This window comes from Lycium ferocissimum, chromosome 4 (genome assembly GCF_029784015.1).
Source record: "Lycium ferocissimum isolate CSIRO_LF1 chromosome 4, AGI_CSIRO_Lferr_CH_V1, whole genome shotgun sequence".
Lineage (NCBI taxonomy): Eukaryota > Viridiplantae > Streptophyta > Magnoliopsida > Solanales > Solanaceae > Lycium > Lycium ferocissimum.
This window is the reverse complement of record NC_081345.1, coordinates 15,770,221-15,792,390: the sequence shown is the minus strand read 5'-3', so window position 1 is coordinate 15,792,390 and position 22,170 is coordinate 15,770,221. Positions and strand designations below refer to the sequence as shown.

General features: G+C 33.3%; 1 protein-coding gene and 3 long non-coding RNA genes across 15 annotated transcripts; 2 read left to right on the top strand and 2 right to left on the bottom strand.

Annotated features, from left to right (window-relative positions):
• The first annotated feature begins 3,262 nt into the window (after nt 1–3,262).
• Nucleotides 3,263–8,480, top strand: LOC132051624 (uncharacterized). Its single transcript, XM_059442780.1, has 5 exons — nt 3,263–3,610; nt 4,441–5,374; nt 5,927–6,022; nt 6,236–6,372; nt 7,862–8,480. Exons 1-5 carry the CDS (start codon nt 3,375–3,377, stop codon nt 8,040–8,042), a joined length of 1,584 nt encoding a protein of 527 aa, XP_059298763.1. The 5' UTR covers nt 3,263–3,374; the 3' UTR covers nt 8,043–8,480.
• Nucleotides 8,481–11,064: 2,584 nt separating this feature from the next.
• On the top strand, nt 11,065–12,243 carry LOC132051623 (uncharacterized). The gene is made up of 2 exons (XR_009413819.1): nt 11,065–11,170; nt 11,477–12,243. It is a non-coding gene; the product is annotated as an uncharacterized LOC132051623 (long non-coding RNA).
• On the bottom strand, nt 11,065–16,858 carry LOC132051622 (uncharacterized). Of its 12 annotated transcripts, XR_009413812.1 has the most exons (8): nt 16,017–16,755; nt 15,038–15,192; nt 13,720–13,762; nt 12,484–13,189; nt 12,273–12,399; nt 11,662–11,897; nt 11,480–11,579; nt 11,065–11,149 (listed from the first exon to the last, which is right to left on the bottom strand). It is a non-coding gene; the product is annotated as an uncharacterized LOC132051622 (long non-coding RNA). The 12 variants fall into 12 exon arrangements; XR_009413807.1 differs by lacking the exons at nt 15,038–15,192; nt 16,017–16,755 and adding an exon at nt 16,791–16,858; XR_009413810.1 differs by lacking the exons at nt 15,038–15,192; nt 16,017–16,755 and adding an exon at nt 16,786–16,856.
• Nucleotides 16,859–17,280: 422 nt separating this feature from the next.
• On the bottom strand, nt 17,281–18,065 carry LOC132054395 (uncharacterized). The gene is made up of 2 exons (XR_009414286.1): nt 17,854–18,065; nt 17,281–17,823 (listed from the first exon to the last, which is right to left on the bottom strand). It is a non-coding gene; the product is annotated as an uncharacterized LOC132054395 (long non-coding RNA).
• Nucleotides 18,066–22,170: the final 4,105 nt, after the last annotated feature.

The following is a 22,170-nucleotide window of genomic DNA, read 5'->3' as shown; positions in this document are numbered from 1 at the left end:
ATTATGGTAAGATTAATTCAGATATTTCGAATTAATTCCATAATAGGAAGCCTCGTTAATTAAATTCTGTGGTCCCTGCTGTGCCCGAATAATAAAGAATTAAATGGAATATTATTTCTTGGTGGAAAATAAAGACCCAACAGGTTTTGGAAAAGGGTGAAAACCCTAAAACCTGTAGTTATAAAATAGGGGTCTTATTCCATAAGGAGGCCAAGGGTTTTTACAAGCTTTACACTTTTTCATAGAAATTCGCCCACACGAATTTCGCAGATTCTAGTATCATTCGGGTTACACAGTAGAAGACCGTGGAACAGGAGGATGAACGTGTGGATGGTTTTTGCTCGTGCTTGAAGGCTAGATTCAAGGTTGCATTCACACTTCAAGAGATAAGTATCAATTTTATGTTTGATTAATATCTTGATTATGTGTTGTTTATATTACATGCAAGTTCGATCCTGGCTATTTTCTTCCGCTGCATATGCCTGTATTCCATCATTTAGATGTTAAACTTTAGGTTTCTTTCCATAGAATATTTCAAAAGGTGACTATCCTTGTAGCCCAGTGGAAGGAAGTCTATTTATGAAATAAACTGCATTCTAAGTACAAAGATCTAAAAATTTCAGAGGAATGTAGCCTTCAAACCTGATAGCCCCAGCTACTTTAAGAATGTGTTTATGTTTTCTTTCCACCCCGCGTTCTATTTGGGTGTATGGACACAAGAGCTTTACAGAATCATACCTGCTGATTTAAATAACTCCCTACATTGAGAATTAAAAAACTTAGTAAAATTGTCACTTTTAAACACCTTGACAAAGTCATTGAGCTGAATTTTTATAAGCATCAAGAACTCATTTACAGCAGAACTATAACATCACTTTTCAGCTTGACAGACATGTTAATCTACTATAATGATCCATCAAAGTAAGGAAATTTTTTTGTCCATCATGTATATGATTCTATATGGCACCCAAATATCAGCATGAATCAAATCAAAAGGTTTATTATGTTAGGGTTTTACCCTGATTTTCTTATCATAGTTGAGTTTTACTTTTCTCTGTAAGGAAAGTCAAACTACAACCATAATCGTTTTACTTTTCCTGAAAGGAAAATATAATTCTCTTTCATATTTGGCTAGTCTTTTTCTTGGAAGAAAAGGTTTTGGACCTCTATAAATTGAAGAATATTTCTCATATAGCACAACACAATAGCATTCACAATGTAGTCAGTAAAAGAGTCTCGTTTAGGAGGAGATTTACTCTCTCATAGTTTTAATATTTTCTTTTATATTAGTTTTTCATGTAGGTCACTTGACCAAATCATATCAATGTATTATGCGTCTTTAGTATATATTCTTTGCTGTCTGATTTATCATCATTCAAGGCTTGCAAATTATAAGCTTCCAGTGACGCCCTGTTATTTCAATCCCAATATATTGGCCCTACTAGTACTAATTGAAAAAGCAGTCTTCTCTTTTGTCATGGGATATCCACAAGAAGCAACATTTCTACTAGCACTAAACTTCAATATAGATATTTATTATAGTATCCTGCCAGAAGCATGTTCAAGTCTGTTATGCTATAAATTCTCATCACTCTTTATGATTGCAACAGTTGAACACTAATCTTTTCAGTGATAGTAGTAGTACAAACTACCTTCCATCTTACTAATTCCCCACTTGACAGTGAGAAGGTGCTGCGGCAAACAGAAACTAGTAAAGAAAGACATACAACAACCTAACACCCCACTCCAATGCCCCCAACGCCTATCTCTTTTGGGAGAAGAGAAAATAAATTTCATAAGTAGCATTTTAAGTTCATTGTCTCTTCCCCATCCCAACGGCTCCAACACCCACCTCAACCTACTTCATAGCGTTTTCATACATTCCATATAAATGCTTTTCGGGGAAAACTTTGATTACTTTTCAAACACCAGAAAATAATTACAAAAATTACTTATTTTTTCCAGAAAAACATTTTTTAGCCATACTAAGTATAACCTAAGTACTAATAAAAAGGATAAAGAATCCTACTATTAAAAAAAGATTAAGGCACTGATAGTGTGAAATTCTTTTTTATATTATTAATAAATTTTGAATTGTGATAGTGGGTTAGTTATCACTTTTATCAAATTATTAATCAATATTTGTTAAGAGATTTACTCAAATTTATTTAATACAATTTATTTAATACTCCCTCTATCTCAAAATAAGTGTCAAAAGAAGGGCAAAGGTGCAAATATACCCCCCACCTTTGCGATTTAGAGCAGATATACCCCTCGTTACAAAAGTGGTGTATATATACCCCTGCCGTTACAAAAGTGGTGTATATATACCCCTGCCGTTACAAAATGGTGCAAATATACTCTCGCCGTTACCAAATGGTGCAAATATATCCTTTTCGCTGATGGGAGTTTTTTAAAAAATCAGTTAGGTTATTTTTTAATTAAAAAATATGCCACGTGACTTTAAAAAAAGTCTAACTATTTTTTATTTTTTTTTAGTAGAGATATTTTTCTAAAGCCATGGTAATTTTTTTTCTGGTGTATTGGGTATGGTTCGTTTACAAAAATATCTCCGTGACTTTAAAACAAATAAGTCTACCATTTTTTTGAAATGAACCAGACCCGACCCATCATGAAAAAAAATTATTTTGTGGCTTTAAAAAAGTATTGCTACTCAAAAAAATGGGTAGACTTTTTTTTAAAAGTCACGTGACATTGTTTTAATTAAAAAATAACTTAAATGATTTTTGTAAAAAAATTCCGTCAGCAAAAAGGGTATATTTGCCCCATCTTGTAACGGCAAGGATATATTTGTACCATTTTACACACCACTTTTGTAACGAGGGTATATCTGCTCTAAATAAAGAAAGTTGAGGGGTATATTTGCACCTTTGTCCAATAAAAGAATTCTCCAAAATAAGTTTCACCTTAGGAATTCAAGACAAAAATTGGCATGTGCTTCCAATTATCTCATTAGCGTTAAACAAACAAACCTCTTTAATATTGCTGAATTCTCAAAAAAAAAAAAATCTAATAAATAAACATAGTTTAGTAAACTACAATTGTATTTATTAATTTTTTAACGGGCGTGATTTTTGTTAAAGCGATACTTATTTTGGGACGGATGGAGTAATTAATATGATTATACAAATATTTTCTTATACCATTAGTGCAGAGTATATAAATCCTTTGTGGGCCCTCAATTTTAATAAGCAATTAGTAGCATACTTTAATTAGTAACAAGCTAATCACTTTTTCCTTTAGCTGACAAAACAAAATACCCTTAACCGGTCTTTAACTCTTCACTTTCTTCTTCATCTTCAATACATTTTCACGCTAACTCTCAAAGAACCAATCTTTTCACATTCATCAAGATGAGATATAGAAAGGGTAAATGTGATCTAATAATTGGTGGATTTCTACTGTTTATGATAATGGGAGTGAATGGGTCGATCCATGAGTATAAAGATGAAGATTTTATTCCTCGTTTTAATTCATATTTCTTTCATGGCGGTAGTGAAGGTCTTTATGCTTCTAAAGTTCAAGATTTACCCTTTCCTGTTTCTAATGACACCAATAATAAACCCCTTAATGGCAAGTCCTTCATCAGGTACTAAATTTCAATACCCTTATGCTTTTTTTTAGTTATACATTTCTTGATTTGGTGAATTGCGTTTGAGTTATTTGAAGAAATTATTTTTTACTCTTGTGAGTTGTAGATGTAAATAGGGTAGAAATTTGTGAATCTATTTGTTGTAAATGAGGATAGTAAAAGTTATTGACAAACACGGGTGATGGTTCTTGATTGTGTTACAAAGTGAAGGAGTTAGGTAGATAAATTTATTCTTCAGAATTATGCCCAACCAGACTTTCTTCGTGTGCCAGCAAAAGAAGAAAAAATAAAGAGTGGTGGTGGTGAGATTTGCCTGCATACTATTTGCAGAGCACATATGACAATCAAAAGAGAGAATGCAAAGAGTGGAATACAAAAGTTGTGTGTAATAAGCATTTGGTAGGGATAAACATTCTCCATGGGAATTGTTTTGTTAGGGAAATAGTTTACCTTGGAAATCAATTTTCAGTTTTGGTTGCATATAAAAGTTGGTGAAATATAATAATCCTACGAGATGTAGGATCAGAATCAGGATAATGTTTTGGTGAAACTTTTTATGTTTAAAGATTGACAAAAACTTCTAGGTGGAATAAGTCATATGCAGTAGAAGTTTGGATATTTCTAAATAGACAAAAATTTCAAGGTGTTCTCCAGAAATAAAATGTTTTGATGTTTGTCCTCACATGAGTGAGTTCTTTTTCTTAAAAAGATTGACTGAATATAATATATTTGGCTACTGTGTTTATGGGGTATTGATGGGTTATGCTTCATAATCAGAATGTCCAAAATATGTGATGAATAATTCCAGCCTTCCATAATGAGTTTAGGTTTGAGTCGATCACCTTTAGAAGAACAAAGGAGGCTGCTAATAAGCAAAATGAGATGCAGCAGAGTACTGGAATTGTCGAAGCCATAATAGTGGAGGTCAAAGACAGGAATGAAATTGGCGGTTCCTATCTGAATTCCGATGCGATATGCTGCACCCCTGCTCTTGCTAAGGATGGATCCTGCAAAGTAGGAGAGGTTATAATCCACCAAGATCCCGAGAACCCTGGGTGGCCAAAACGTATTCAGACGCCCTTTGAGGGAAACAGTGAAGAGGCGAATATGGTACTCCAGAATGTTGAGATCAACAAGACTGGAATGTATTATCTCTATTTTATGTTCTGCAATCCAGAACTAAAGGGCACGTTAATTAGTGGTAGAACTGTTTGGAGAAACCCAGAAGGCTATCTCCCCGGGAAGATGGCACCACTAATGACATTTTATGGTTTCATGTCTCTAGCATACCTCATTCTCGGTCTCTTGTGGTTTTTACGGTTTGTGCAACATTGGAAGGATATAATACAATTGCACTATCACATTACTGCTGTGATTGGTCTTGGAATGTGTGAAATGGCTCTTTGGTATTTTGAATATGCAAATTTTAATGCCACGGGAAGTAGGCCAATGGGAATCACCATGTGGGCTGTTACCTTCAGTGCTATCAAAAAGACTGTCTCACGTTTACTTCTTCTAGTGGTTTCAATGGGTTATGGTGTTGTACGACCCACACTGGGAGGTATAACCTCAAAGGTACTTCTTCTGGGTGTGGTATACTTTCTAGCTTCTGAAGCCTTGGAACTGGTTGAACATTTGGGAAATATCAATGACTTCTCTGGAAAAGCGAGAATCTTTTTGGTGTTACCTGTTGCTTTATTAGATTCCTGCTTCATTGTATGGATATTTTCCTCATTATCCAAGACTTTAGAGAAGCTTCAGGTGATGACAACTTTCCTTCTCTTTATTTTAGCAGTCATAGATTGGTCAAAAAGTACTAATAACAAAAAAAAAAAAAAAAAAAAAAAAAAAAAAGATGGTTGGTCGGTTTTGTCTTCTCAAAAGCGAAATAAATAAATAAATAAAAGTTGGTTGATCATCTATGTACTGTCAGATTTCGTGCTTTCAGAATCTCTTCTTTGCTCAAAGGAAAAAATAACTGCATTTTCATCATAAACATACTTGTTTTCTCTTTTTTATTGGTTGGTGGAGATAACTGATGCCTTTGAAATCTGGTTGGTATAGAAGACTATTGTTGATGACAAATACACTTGTGTTAGAGACATGGAAAATCGCAACAATTGAACCAAATAATAGAACATCACTCTTTAACTCTTCTTAACACCAAGGACAAGTTTTACATGATTGTCAACTGTTTTAAGTTTTTGTATTTTCTTTGACTGGAAAGTGTTGATCTTCTTCAATGTGGGAGAAAAGCACACACATCCTTGTATGCAAACTGAAGGCTTCCTTCTTTGCCCATATGGACCTCAGATACGGAGAAGCATCGCAAAGCTTGAACTATACCGAAAGTTTACCAATTCTCTAGCCGTTTCAGTTCTGCTCTCTGTTGCTTGGATTGGCTATGAGGTATGTTTTATGGTTCTATTCCTTTTTCTTTCCGCAATATAGTAAGTCTCAATGCACATGGCACTGTATGTTGAAGTTTCTATAATGCAAGTCATATCTTGTGCTTTCGATGATGTCCTCCAAAAAGTTTCACTCTGCATCTCTTCAGGTCATATCGCTGTGTTTTGAGTTTTCTTGATTGCTCTACGAGAGCTAATTTCTTTGTTTATTCAGCTGTACTTTAATGCAAGTGATCCATTGAGTGAGCTGTGGCGAAGAGCCTGGATAATCCCTGCTTTCTGGACCTTACTAGCACACTTGCTTTTATGGGTAATATGCATTCTCTGGGCTCCTTCAAATAACCCAACCAGGTGAACAATCTTTGTCCCCTTCCTTTTCTTGTCAATGTAATTAGTATAGCTTGCTTCTATTGTTACTGTTTGAAGATTACTGTACAGAAATGAGGACTAAAACCTACTTCCAGTCATAGAATGATCTATACGTGCATTGTTATGGATACTGAATACCATTTATAAATGGAAAGGATGTTATATATGCGGAATGGTATTGCACTGTCCATTATCAGTGAATATAAGAGATCTATATTGAGGATTGGAAAACAAAGTGCTCAAGAGTGACAAGAATTCTTGGCCTTCAATATGTGGAGTTGGGTGGAAATATAGGATCTGTTCATGTTTCTATTTGTCTGTACAAATAGTTTGTGCAGAATTTGTTTTTCTTTACGAGTAGTCGAGTATAACAATGTGAGTTGATGTTAGTGGTTCTTTTGATATTTCTCTCCTAAATTGACAAAGTTATATCAAAATGAATGAAGCATTTTTCCTGTTTCAAATTAATTTGGACGTTGCTGAAAATAAAATGCTATCTTTTTCTTTTAGGGGGCAAAACGTATATCTTTATTATTTGAAACAGAAAGACAGTTTAATATAGTTGAAAATTAATGCACGAACAGGTGGTCATAGGAACTAATTAGCATAAAATTCTTCCAAGAAGGTTTACGGGCGCAACATCCTTTGCATGAGAATGCTCCTGAATCTCTTTCTCCTTTCCAAGAGGTGGAATAAGTTGAGTGGATTGAGGAAGATTAATCTCCTTCTCTTGACCAAGTTCTAATGAGATGAAGCTTCTATTACCCTGCCATAACCGGGGAACAAAGATAATCCATGTTTTTTCTTTTGGCTCTCTTTTTGTATGGTTATGGAAAAAGAAACTTCTGTTGCACTTTCTTTATTGCGGGGGTCATCAAGTCAATACAAATAATAATGAACCTCATGTGCAAATAATGATATCTGAAGCTCCGGCATCGTTCTTGTGCCTTTCCAACTGTTCTAAGATTAGGTAAGCCTATAGAAAACCTGTCTTGTTCCTCTTTGGTGGGTTTTTAAAGGATGGTGCAGCAAAAAAAATTGGAAGAATGATTGAAATTTTTTCAATTTTATTAAGGATGGAGGGCTTTGAATAGCCAACTTGAAAATAGAAAATCTACGGAATAATTTTAAAAACCTAAAATATCTCTAACAACCTAATCTAATCTAATCTAACAGAAATTTAAATTTAAACAAAGTACTCCTACAACTAAACTACTTATTATCCTAATCAACAATCGCAGAAACAATTTTCCAACACTCTTACTTATTTAAGGTTGGGTTTTGATGAGTTTGTATAGCTTTGTAAAATTTATCCTACTGCTTTTGTACTTTGCGAGAGAAAAAGACAAATGAAACTAATAGAATCTGTCTATTCCGTTTTTTTTGCTTTATGTCTTGACGTTCTCTCAATTATTCGGTCAGGGAGTGCCTTAAAGTAGTCTCTAATTTGGCATCTTTCACTATTTTACAGATACGCATACTCAGGAGAGACTCTTGATGATGAAGAGGAGGGTCTGTCCCTCACAGGCAGTGGAGTAATGGTGGGAGGAGATCTGTCTAAACTGGAAAGGAAGGAGAGGAAGGCCTCTATTGCAGCAGATCATGTGTTTGGGCTTGGAGAAGTTGTCATTGAGGAGGACAAAAGAGAATGATGCTATTTATTCTGGCTTGTTCTTTCAACCTGTCGTTCGTGCATGGACATAGAAGTTTTCCCAGATAATATTTATACCTCCTTTTTTTTCTATTTTCGTACAAGATCAGACTGAAATACGTGGCGGTTGGAAATTAGCAAGTCAGGACGAAAAAATTGAAACAACTTTGTGCGGAAGATTGGCATCATGAATAGCCGGAGAAGTCCAGCAGGTGAGCTTGGCAATGAAGTCCAGTTATTAGGAGCATTCACATTTGTAGGCTGAGTAACTAAAACTTCAGAGTTATTGTGAAGTTGATTAGGCTTCATGCTAATTTAGAGGATGCAAAAAGACCCTTGAGGTGGTCATATGTGATAATCAAATACTTCAAATTCAGATATGAATGCTTACTTTTTTCTATAATACGTATACATTAGCAATCTCTTTCTTTTTCCTGCCCTTCTTAGGCTTGATATAACTTTTACACTTCTTGGCCTCCGCATCTAATGAGCCTTTGGAAAATACTTTTGCGCACATGGTGTTTATACCAATCAGATGAATGCAGGATATGTGTCGGGTTTTGTATGAACATCGGGTGTGAGTAAGTTATTTCCTGACCCTTGTATGCATAACATAGTATATTCAATGAAACTAGATAGAGCAATGGCGCGGCTTCAGAAACAATATTTGCATCAATCAACTCTCAGATGCCGTCCCTCCAACCTTTTTAATATTATAATAATTATTACAAAAAAAAAAAAAGGGAAAAGCCTACAAGAAAAAAGATCATGGTTGTTATATGAAAGATAATCTGTTACCTAAATGGGCCCTTAAGTTTTGGAATTGGTTTAACTTTATCCCTCAAAATTCAAATATTACAGTAACCATGAGATATCGTCCAAGTGTGCAATCTAATGCACTTTGCTCCACCATCATCGTCTTCATATGAGTCTGCTATATGAATTTTCTATTCTTCAATGGTGAAATTAGCTCATTTTTCAATCTTGACAATGAAAACGACTTTACCTTAGAGTTAAGGAATCCAGCCTATTTGCCGACTTTGATGGCAAGAAAATGACCTTTTTTCAATTTGACAACTTTTTCTTTTTTTACTAATATTAGCTCAAATGATTGCTGAAAAACATGTATTCACATTCTAAATCTATTAAATCAATAAATGCATGACACGGTGAAGGTGAAGTGTTAAAGGCTTGCCTATCTCAGATATTCCCTCCATCTCAAAATAGTTGTCGTTCCTTTTATTTACACTCCCTTTAAAAAAGCATTAATAAGATAGCTTTTGATTATTCTACTTCCTCAAAATATTTCACCTTCTTAAATGTTTATTACTTTCTCCGGTTTAAAAAGAGTGTCCACTTAGTTATTTGCACATCCCTTAAGAAAATATTAACTTCTGGACAAAAATAGGCAATTTCACTAAACCACCCCTAATTATATAGATATTGAAATTTGATCACTTAACACTTAATAAGAGCGAATTTGAGAAAATAAGATTATTTTTTTCTTGATTTAGTAAATGGACACTTTTTTTTAACCAAAAGATAAAAGCTTCGCGGACACTCTTTTTTAACCGGAGGGAGTACTATATATCTATGCCAACTCTATTAATGTACTCCCTCTTAAATGTTGTGATTAATACAAAGGGTAAAATGGAAAAAATCTACTTAATATTATCTTGATTTTTTAAATAACAAGTATTTAAATACGTATATTTTTAATAAGAACGATAAGGATTTTGAAACAGAGGAGTATATTCTACCGTCCTCAGACTCCACTTATAGATTATACTAGATGGTGTGTGCCCGTGCAAGGCACGGGCGTAGGCCAGCCATTATTGTTTATATGTGTCGTTTAATTATTGTAGAATATAAAGATGAGAGAAACAAACTTAACTTAGAACTTTGTTTCTGCAAAAGTAATGATGGACGACATATGGGCTATAAAGGAAGTATGGAACATCTTTGTCAATATACCATCAAAGAATGTCTAAAGCAAATGCGTTAGGAGATCAAATTGCTTGGTCAAATTTTGAATCCAAACTTCAAGCTAAATTTGGAAGCTGAAGAGCTACTTGACTCTTTTCCACAAAGGAAAATCATAGCATTCGTCTCAAAGTTAAGTCTAACACTAACCAGCCTATTAGTCTACTAAAAGAATTACCAAGGAACTAAAGAAGCATCAGGAGCAGCTAACTTCACAAATTTGAGCACACCTCATCAAAGCTTGTTCAAGTACGGCGCATCATTTCTTGCCCGCAACATCCACATGTGCTCTATGTCTTCTCAAAAGAAGAGCTACCGTCAACCAAAAGTCAAATCAGTAGGTGTCATTTCCTTTTCTGTTCTTTTATTTTTGGTTCCGTAAAGGTGTCATTTCCGCTCTAAATGTAGTAAAGATTACGGCACCATCTTAACAAGGATAAGAAAGGACCATATTTTAATTTCAATGTCGTAATCACAACTCAATCTATAAATCTCTCGTTTCATGGATTGGCTCGCAATCCCCTTGTAAGATAAATGGACCCAGATGATGTACTCTTTGAATAGGAGAAAAAAAAAAGGTTCATATACATATCTTTGTTTCGAAAGGGATGGAGGGTTTAGAAACTCATCCAAGAAAGCATTCAATATATTTTATCAAGAAGCATGCACGCATCAACCAAGTCCTAATACAACGGTTGCTAGACCATGAAACATTATACTCAATAGCTTAGTTTATAGAACAAGAATGAAAAATGTCGGTCTAAGTTCGGTGGACACATAAATTAATTGTAAATATTGCTATACATTGCCAGTGTAACCATGCTTCTATGAATAGTGAGAGAGTTTTTATTCGATCTATAAATATAAGTGACAAGATATTCTTTCTCTAGAAAAGACAAAATGGCAGATTGTTCATATTTCGCTTATCATTGGATAATATATGCAATATAAATGCGAGAAGTTCACCGTAACCTTTTGGCAGTAGATAAAAAACAAACTGAGTTTTGTGAGGCATTTTCAAGAGTGAAGTAATAGATGATTACCGAGGAATTATATGCTTATGAAACTCAGCCCCAGACAAAGAGTTGAATTGGTTTTCTTTCCCATCTTATGTCTGCTACCAAACTGTAGATGAAGTAACGGAGAGTGTTCACCTTCTTCCACAAAAGAGCACTCAGTTATGGAAGAAGTAATTTTTTTTTTATTTTCTTCTTTTAATTTTTCTTCTATCACCTAAACCATCACTGATGCTCAAAAGAAAATGTTCTCTTTTTCAATCTCAAAAGCTCTAAAATACGAAAGTCAAGGCTTTTAAAAGTTCATCCTAATCGTTTCTTAACTCTTTTGACTTCAAAATTATAATTTAGTAAGTAGTTACTATTCAAAGCAAGTAGTGAGACAAAAACATAACAATCATTGTTACAAATAAAAGGATACATTTTGGGCTTAAAGTACCTTATAATGGTCAAGCGTACCATGATCTTTTCACCTTGAGTGCGGGAATAACTAAATCTATTGCCATGTTAGAAGGATTTCGCTCCATATGAACCCGAAGCTATGCAATTATTTTTTCAGATTAGAAAAAGAACTGAGCAGAAACATAGAATGCAGGAAATTGAAATTGGTAATATTCATACTTGATCTTTTGGGCAGTGTTGTTGAGTCCAGGCAAAATGTAATTACTCGCCTTCATCTTCTTGCATAAAGATGAAGTCTCCAGCTTCTTGATTACTTTAGGCCCAATCCTCAGTTCTTCTACAACTACCAATGCCAGCTAATAGGAGTTCAAGAAGCTTCTTAGCTGAAGGCATATTATAAGTTCGCTCAATTTTTTCAATCCCTCATCCAGCTTTCTTTTCTCTTGCAGCAGAAGCTATAAAATAACAGGGCAGAAAGGAAACCATCAAAGGACAAAATATGTCAGTAACAATCCAAAGAATAGGCACCAAATGAAAATGAAATCAAAGAACTTCATTAAAGAATATACGAAATCAGGTAAAAATGAAATAAAAAGACAAATGAAAAATCAGTTGATTTAAATGCACAGATTACCGAATAATCTCATAGTTACTATAAAGATCTCATAAAATAGAATGCTTTAAATAAAAGACCATGTTCCATCCCCACTCTATAAACCTTGATGTCAGAGCGTTAAAAATTTAAATTAGCTCAAAAAGTAATTTTTCGGTTACAAGACCCTTCTATTAACATGTAGCAGCTTAGATGGGACAACACATCAACTTTTTACCTTGCAAATAGAATCTGTAAAGATTTAAGAAGCCCTTTCACTGAAATATTTCTGCTTAGTTTAGCGGCAAAAAGTAAATCACGTTCTAAAAGCAGCTCGTGCCAAAGATGGGCCCAATTACAGTAATCTGCAAGGGAAAAACTAAACTAATTCTCTTTCTTGATATCAAACTCAACAGATTTTAAACTTTGTCAAATTGAATACTTTGGACCTCTCCACCCATATGTCGAACCAAATTTCAAATTTGTTAATGCTTTAAATAAAGATGAGCTCAGAATGCACATGGAATTTAATCCAGCTAGCATCTGTCTTCCAAATTCTTCATCTGACATCCAAGCTTGCTCACTTTGTTTCTACAACGTACAATTTTAGGAAAACGCAACGCAAAGGAATAATTACAGAGGGGTGTCTAGCTAAAGTCAATTACCTCTCACAACGTGTTGCATTGGATGCTTAAGAAAACCCGGAGCTCCTTGTTCATAAACTCCCAATACATCTTCAAAGCTGTAGAATCAATTGAATGAGGTTTCCTGAAGTAGCAAGTTAAGGAGCAAAGAGTTGTGCAATGTCTTTCTGCTCATTACTAATGCATCTATCAGCTTTAAGGGCGAAGTTTTTCCATCCCTTGGGACTTAAATTGCCAGCTTGCTATTTGTGGTAGCCGGCTTTCAATTGTAAAACAAAACAAATTGGCGTATGCAAGCTGTAAAAATAGCGCTAATGCTTATTGAAAACCTAACCTGTGTATGATAGTGGTCTTTTAGTTCTTTCCCTTCGTGGATAAGGATATTCTGAAAATTCATACAGCTTATCCCTTTCGTCGAGCTTTCTAGTTCCGTTTCCTCTCAAGACTCCAATTAAACAACTCTTCTTCTCTATACCAGCGAGCTTAAAGAATGGTAGCTCTAATATCTATCCTACAATGAAAGAGCAAAAAGGATTAGGGAAGTATGGAGAAAGAATGAGGCGGAGAGAAAGAAGAAGAATGAGGCAGAGAGAAAGAAGATTTAATCAGGTAACAGCTACCTTATGGTAAAAGGAGGAAAAGACTCTTACAACTACTATCAACAACAGTTATATGATGGAAAAGTTTGAGTACGATCATTCTAGGATGAAGTCAACTTTCATTTATTTCCACTGCATCTTTTTGTCCAAAATAAAGCTTACTCAAAGTTTGTGTGTTTACTTGGATAGCATGTACTCCTTAGTGCTTGAGATTTAAGAAATATTTGCAGTCTCTTCAAAAATAAAGGGTTGAGGTGCTAAACTAATCACACAACAATTTACATACATATGATCGAAATCCATTATATCCTATGAATTTAATGAATACACTTGACTGTTAGTCTATCATGTTAACCAATACTATGGCTGGTCATCTGCCTGCTGAGCTTCATATCTCAGAATTTCTATGATATAAACACAATTAGACAGTAAATGAGCTTACCAACAGAGTTAAGTGTTCGACGAATCAAGTAGAAAAGGCATACCTGCAAAGTTCAAAAAGAAACAACCTTCAAAACATGAGTTATAGGAACACACGAATCCATAAAATATAGAAAGATCAACAGGATAGCTCTAGTTCGGTGCAATCCAATCAATTCACAGAAAGATGAAAGAAATTATCTCCTCAACTTTAATCCAAGATAAGAAAAATCCAAACTTCTCACAATCCGTAACATTAGACAACGGTTGTAGAGTTCAGTTTTAGGAAGTGGTATCGTATCTCTTCGCATAATGGCTTCTACCAGTCAAAACCAATCATTTAGGCCGCATGGACTTACATTACCATGAACTCATACAAAAAAAATCCTACCTGAACCTATGTGAATCCTCCTTTTGTTTGATTAATTGTCAAGTAATGCCATAAATCACTACATTACCTGGAAGGGATATACTGACAAAGATTTCCATTGTTAGATACAATTCTAACAACCAAAGTTCCTCAGGACGTGGCTTTGATTAAAGACAGCAAATTCGAGAGATAATTGATCCGACTTTTGCCAAAAGAGTACTCGTTTCTTCCAGCCTTAAAACTCTATGTTTAATATCTTTGATTCTTTACTTAACCAGTTCTATATATAGTGCCAGTGGCTTTGCTGATCATTTAACAAACATCCACTCACACCAACCTAAGTTTCATATACTTTCAAACATTTTAAATCAAGAAGCTGAACAAAAGGAGCGGAACACAAGCATACCAAAGACTACAAATGCTAAGAAATCGAGAATCGAAGTCATATCAAAAATGAAGAATAGCCAAAAATTGATGAGCTTCTATACAACTCTGCAAGTTTTGCATGTTAATAATTGGATCAAAGATAGAATAATTGGATAGTTGATGTGAAAAAAAGGATTGCACAGAATGTACAAATACGATTATAGTCCTCTCGCTCCCTCCCTCTAAAATGAATAGCTCAGTCAGTTTAAATGCCATTAAATTACTAATCAGCACCTGTAGAGTAGCTAGCTAGTCTTAGCCTATCGCATTACAACAGGAATATAAATGTAAAGGGTAGAGACAAATGGCAGAAGCAAGAGGATTGAAGCAATGGGCCTACAGTAACTTTCAAAAAAGCAGTAGATTCAATTTTTCTCCTTCACTGTAACTTTCAAAAAAGCAGTAGATTCAAATTTAGCATGCTGAAAAATACTCCCGCAATGTTATCATGTGAAAACCACAAATATTCCACATAGTTGAATAGAATAACCGCTAGAATGGACTAATACGAGATATCAATACTTAGGTTGCTCCCACAACTTACATTAAACATGTTGCTTCAAAGAAAGAAGGAATGTAAAATATGCCCACTAACTCCTGAGGATGTTCGCCTTATGCTTAGAGCACTTGGTTTTGATAATAATGTTCATATTTATATAACATCGGGGAAATCTTTAGGTTAAGAAGATGTTGGCTCCTCTCAAGGCCGGCTTTCCAAATTTTGGTGCCAAAGAGCAAGGATGAATCGGCACCACTGTCTTCCTTTTCTTCAAAAATGGCTGCTTTAGATTTCATTGTAATTGTGATTAGATAAATGTTTCTTTTATCAAATAACAGCTGCAATAAGGCAAGAATGAAATTCCGGATGAAGGTATTCTCTAGCTGTTAAAATGTATCAAATAGGTTTTATGGGAAAAGTTTGCTCCGCATGTGCAAACATATCATATAGGTTTTATGGGAGACCTAATGGAGGTAAAGCTTGGCAGTAGGGGTGAGCATGGTATGGTATGGTACGGTATTTGAAATTTCGGTACGGTAATTTCGGTTTACGATTTCTAAAAGTACTATACCATTACCATACCCAATTAATTCAAAAGATGGTTCGGTATTTTTAAGTTCGATTTCGGTATTTTGCGGTACGGTAAATCGGTACCATAGTTGGTTCGACTTCGACTTACATATACTCATATCGTAGAGAATTATGACTTTGGCTACTCAAGAAACGTCTCAATTATATTGTACTAACACCTTACATGTAAAAATATTCAAAAGAAAGTACAAGCAATCCCCTTCGTAAATCAATTACACAAAAAAAACATTTAAATCAAGATAGAGTAGTCAAAGTTTTAGTTTTCTAATAATATTAGTTTACATATTTTTTAGCACTATGATACTAAGATATATGAATTGTATATGTAACTATATACATCGGTATGGTATTCGGTATTTTGGTATTTTCTTTATGAATACCAAATACCGTACTAAATACCAGACTCTCTTAAAATGTATATCAAATACCGTACCAAACACTATACTACCAAAACAGCGGTATTAAAAAATTCAATTTCGGTATGGTAATCGGTATCTACCATACCATGCCCACCCCTATTTGGCAGGGATGAGTTTCATGAAAATCCATCAACATGCATTTTGTGAAAGTTCTAATGCCAAGGCTAGAGAAGATATAGCTCATTCCTAAAAATCTTGCCGTGAACTTTGAAAAGAGTATTGATTCTGCTGATGATGGTGCTAGGAGATTAAGAAGGTCTAGCTTGTCAGAAACTTCGAACAATTAGTTCATTTTGACTACCGGCTTCAATTGATTAATACCAACATAATCTGTAGGGTAGAAAGTTATAAATAAATATCCTAGCAGCTTCAAATGAAGTAAAAACTTTCTGACTCCTCATCAGCTTCAAGCTCAAATAATTCAGATAAATTTCTTGACATCCATTTCTTTAAGAAAAGCTTACATGTTCTACTACAATTTATAAAAGCTTACATGTTCTACTACAATTCATAAATTGGAGAACTCAAATAAGGTAATAGTTGCTGGTAGTAAAAATACCAGTAGCAGTTTAAAGATGCTTCGCTTTAAAATCGTGCCACATTGCCTAATTTGACAAACAGACTTTTATCTTTTAATTTTTATAGTCTTAAGAATCTACCTATCAGAACTACCATCACTCTTAGAGACTTAAGTGTTCCATTTTGAAATTTGAAGTAAAGGAAAACTTTAAACCATCAATGAATCAAGCCAAAGTATTTGCTAAATCAGTAGAGAAGTATAACCTTACTTATTCTTGGTAATCACAATTTTAAGCCATCCATTGACTTCAAAAATCCAAAGAACAAGTGAACAATTCCAGGAAGAACCTACGAATTGTAAGGAAAAAGGACGTACAACATCACTATATTATTTGCTCGTTCAAATTGTTAAGATCACGAGCTTACTATACAACGGATAGATAGAGGAAGAACGTAAACTCTCCAGGATGCAAATGGAAATTAATTTATCAAGGTAAACGATTGAAATAAATGTGAAAACATAGCACTTAGATACTAAAAGCTAACTAACTAAATTGTGCCATTACTAATTTAACGTATTCATTTCATCCAAAGTTATCCATCTTTAGGGGCTCTCAGATTGTTTTGCCTGAAAATATAGTAAGGCAATAGTAAGGGTTTAAGAGAAATGTATAAATTGAGTTTCTTCTTCCCTACTTGTTAAGTGGTGATAATCATATGTTTGTATTAAGTTCTAGAAAACACTTTGAAGGTATGCCATTTTTCTTTTTCTTTTTTTACTTTCGATTCCAAAGAGGGAGATTTCTATCAGACATTCAGGTGACAATTGCCAAGTACTATTTTCAACTCATATAAAGGGGAAATCGAAGTCTATATAATATTGATATAAGCTTTTTAAAACCATTATAGAGTGATAAACTAAAAAACAATATGCATAGGAAACACAGAACAACAAAGAGCAAGAAGAATGGATAAGAAATCAGGTATCCATTTTGTATACGGCAAAAACAAAATCGAAGTTATTTTATGTGCAAACCTGGAACTATGCTTAAAGAAGTAAAATGTACAAGTGCTTTTCAATACTTCTTTCAGATGCTATGAGGAATCTTTTTATTGGTGCAAATCTGGAAGTACACAAATTTACCCATGCACCAATGAACATTTACTCCTTATCAAAATCCTTTTTGGTGAGCATAAAAAGATTCAATTTCTTTGGAGATGCTATGAGTAATCTTTTTACTGGTTTAAGTGTGGAAGTATACAAATTACCCATGTACCCAGAGTAACCTAAAACTTCAAAAACTGAAATGGTCCAACAGGATTCAAGAAAACAAGATCAAGATCAAAATAAGTACAAGAATCAAAAGGGATTTAGCTAGAATCACTGAAAATGAAAATTGTATCATCATTTCTCCAAAAAAAACTACCAATTACAGTTAACTGCTAAAGATCCTATGAGAAATTTAATACGCCAGGTACACCTTCAAATATAGAAAAAGGGTAAAGAAAAAACATAGAAAAGAGAAGTGCTAGAATCCAAAGAGATTTATGTATTGGATAGTTATAGTATATGTATTTTATATTGCTAATAAATATACATAAGTTTGCACTATTTTTATGCATATATATATTTGTCTATTACATTGATGATTGCACTGTCTATATATATATATATATATATGCATATCATTTTAATTTAGTACAGTAAGCAAAGAGAGATTCCAAAGAGATTTTTATTCACGATTAGATAATGTGCTACCTTAAAACAGAACCAAAAGACGCTAACAACAGTCAATGTAATATAAATTGTAGTAATTAAATGAGTTAATTAAAATTATACAACCATTTAAAGTGAGTAATTACATGTGCAAATAACACTTAATTCTAACTTTTTTATGTACCTTTCGTTTCAATGAGACAAAATTGGAAATATCACCTTATTAAAAAATGGAACAGAAATGAGTATAATCAACAATGACACAAAGTATTTAGGAGGAGCACTTGTAGTGGGGTAACGTGGGGCCACGTGAGATGTCACGTCAATTGAGACACGCATTTAGAAAAAGAGGTTTGGATTTTTTGTCATAAGAAATTTAATTATTAACTTAAATGCCAAGAAATACTCTTCTTCCACTTTACTTTGCTATGAAAAAATCTTCGATTCACTTGATATTGTAAGGATTTGCTATTGTAGTTAAAACTATTATGAGAAGATAGAGATACATCCTATACGTACATATAGACATACATATGCAGCAACGTTGGTTTAAAAGGGAAAAAAAATATGAGAAGTACACTTTGTTGTTCCCAGACGGACCAAACCGCTATCACTTAACTTATAATATCAACTCCTTAATTATGAAGGAACAGTAAGAATTTATGTAGACTTTTCCATAGCAACGTATTAGCAGCATGTAATACGTATCCAAGTATTGCCACCTAATCAATTTTCAAGAAAAGATATCAAAACCAAATTGGAAAACAAAGAAAGTAAAATAGGCATCCTTCCATTAGCTTACACGTAACTAATTGTACATGTAGGCTTGGCCCACTTCATTTATCACCTTTATATACAGCTAAATCTATTAACTTAAAAACAAATCATAAATAGGCTTTGGTGTTTGGCATAAGAAATTTATGTCCAAGCTTTGAGGCTTATAAGCGCAAGTGTGCAATGCATGAATTTTTGTGAAATGACTGTGATGCCCCTCAAAATTGCCAGCACGGGCCCAAGTCCATCTATAATTTTATGTGATTTTTATTGTAAAATTTTCTTAAATAGCTACCTTTTAATATTTGGCTAACAAGTTATAACTACAAGTTATTATTTACAATTCGTAGTGATTCTTCCTATATTTAGGTCCTGACGCGTCGCATAAATATAGCCAAAATACGGACTAAATACACTAATCAAGTTGAGCAAATAATGCCTCTATTTAAGGAAAAAAATCTTTTGCAAACTAACGAGAAACTGCTTTTTAATGTCCCATAAATCACGCAGATCTCATTCTCTTTCATATCTAATCACATATCTCATTCAACATCTAATCATTCACATAAAATTTGAATTCAATAACTCTCTTCATATTTTTTCTGAAATATAACTAAAAAAAAAAAAATCTCTTTTTAATGTTCCATAAATCACGCAAAGCTTGATTTGTTCATCAACTGAATTGCATAGTGACAAGTTGAGATTATCTCCTGATGCTATGACCATCGGTTTTGTGTTCGTTATTAAAAATATTCAATGAAATTACATTATTAAAAATCAAAATGTTCGTTACAAAAAATATTAGTTATTGAGTGCAATAAGTCGATATTGAATATTATTTAGTAACTTTAATAAGATGGGAAAACTTGACTCCATAAAAAAACTTTAATCCCTAAGGGTGGCTTTTGATTCACTGTATTTTATATGTATTATGATTGTATTTTTGAGTGTATTCTAATTTATCCGTAAGATTTGAATCGTAATGAATATATTTACAATATATTTCATTTGTATTTTGTGTGTATTTTTAGGAGTAATAAAATTGTTCTTTAATTTTTGAAGTATATTGTACAGAAAAATGAATTTTATGGTTAAATAATGAATTCAAGTGTACCATGAATATATAGAGAAAATGCATAGAACTCTTCCTGGTTCATCAATAAAATATAGTGAAAACATGTAGGAAATACAAACTTGATATTGAAATGCACTTTATAAGTTTTTAGCAGTAACTGTACAAGAAAAATATAAATGTAATAAAAAGAGAATTCAAATCTATGATTAGACTATACAACAAGCGGGATCATTACCAAAATACATAAAACTTCTTCTAAAATCTTCATAAAAATAATGACGCAATAGTGATGTTATACATCAAAAAAAAGTTGGAGAAAAAAAAATAACTTAAAACATAAACTGTTCTGTCTACAAATCTACTCCTGAACATCTACTAAAATCACTGCATCATAATCAACGGTAGCCTTGACAGGGTATTGGTGGTTGCTCGTTATCAATAAATGCATTCAGGGTTGCCTTGTCGATTTGCGTCGTATCTCATACTGGAGAAACTTTGCATCAATTTTAAATTTGGAATGCGTCAAGATATACTGAAACTTTGCATTAACAAAACATGAAAAAATAACAACATAACAAATTAACCACAATAAATAACAACTCATTCAAGATATACTTAAAATATACTATAAATATAATGCAAATATATCAATGTCAAATGCACTGTGGTTGTCACTACAACAATGTGTGACTGTGCTGTAAAAATACACTGAATATATACTACAAAATATACTTTGATAAAAAGTAAACACAAATTCAAAATCGCATAAATTTACAAGTAACAAATTAGGCAGAAAAAATATATAACAGACAATTAAAAACACAAACTAATTGAAATAATAAAAAATACGACAAAAATATACTTAAAATGTACGCAAAATACGGATACCGTTGAATTGAAAAAATGAAAAATTAATCAAGTTCATCGAAAATACGGTAAAAAAATACTTAAAATGCAAGTAACAAATTAGGTAAAAAAAATATATAACACACAATTAAAAACACAAAAACTAATTGAAATAATAAAAAATACGACAAAAATATACTTAAAATGCATGCAAAATATAGATCTGTTGAATTGAAAAAACGAAAAATTAATTGAAGTTCATCAGAAAGTATGATAATAATATACTTAAAATACATATCTCGTGAAGTGAAAAATAGGGTCATTAATAAGAAAAAATACCTCTCCATCATCTTGCTCATCAACAGAAGGTTTCGGCACAAACAAGTTCAACCATTGACTTTCATAGCAGCAGAAGTCATATTTCAACACAGAAGACACCATTGAAATACAAAATAGCAGTGGATACACCTAAAATGCAGCAACAGAACACCAAAAGGAAAATACAACCCAACAAATAAATCATACATACAGCCCTTTGCACCTTGGCAAGATCACCTCCAGGAACAACAGTTGGTGGCTGATAGTTGATACCACACTTGAATCCAGTAGGGCACCAGTCAACAAATTGGATGGTGCGCTTAGTCTTGATGGTAGCCACAACAGCATTCACATCCTTTGGCACAACATCGCCACGGAATGGTGATGATGATGATGGGATGAGCTGTTTGAGTCTTCTATGTTTTAGGCAAAAAATAAAAGAAAATCTTACATATTTTAGGTAATAGAGTTGAATTGGGACTCTAAAGGTTGAAATTAATGAGTAGTTAATACGAGTAAAAAAAAGGAAGTGAACCAAATCGATGGCGATTTGAAAAGCACGAAATTAGGGGAGATTGGGAGTTAGAAAAGTAAATTTAGGAAAATGGAAGAGAGAGAAACGTGTGTAGCTAAAAAATAGGGATGAGGGGAGTGGTTAAAAAAGTGGACAGCTATAAGTTGTAAAAATATAATATTATAGCTACTAAACTTAATAATTAAAAAGTATAGTTATGTTCCATAAATATGTAACATAGTAAGTTATGCCAAGTAAAAATTACATTTTTATTTACTTGCCAATTTTATATAGCTTGGAGTTGTGTTTGAGCAATTTATATGGGAAAGAATTTGTTAAGTCTGTGATTAAGAAGAGAATTGTAAATCAGTTGAAACCTAGCTAGGTGACACATTTACCTTACTT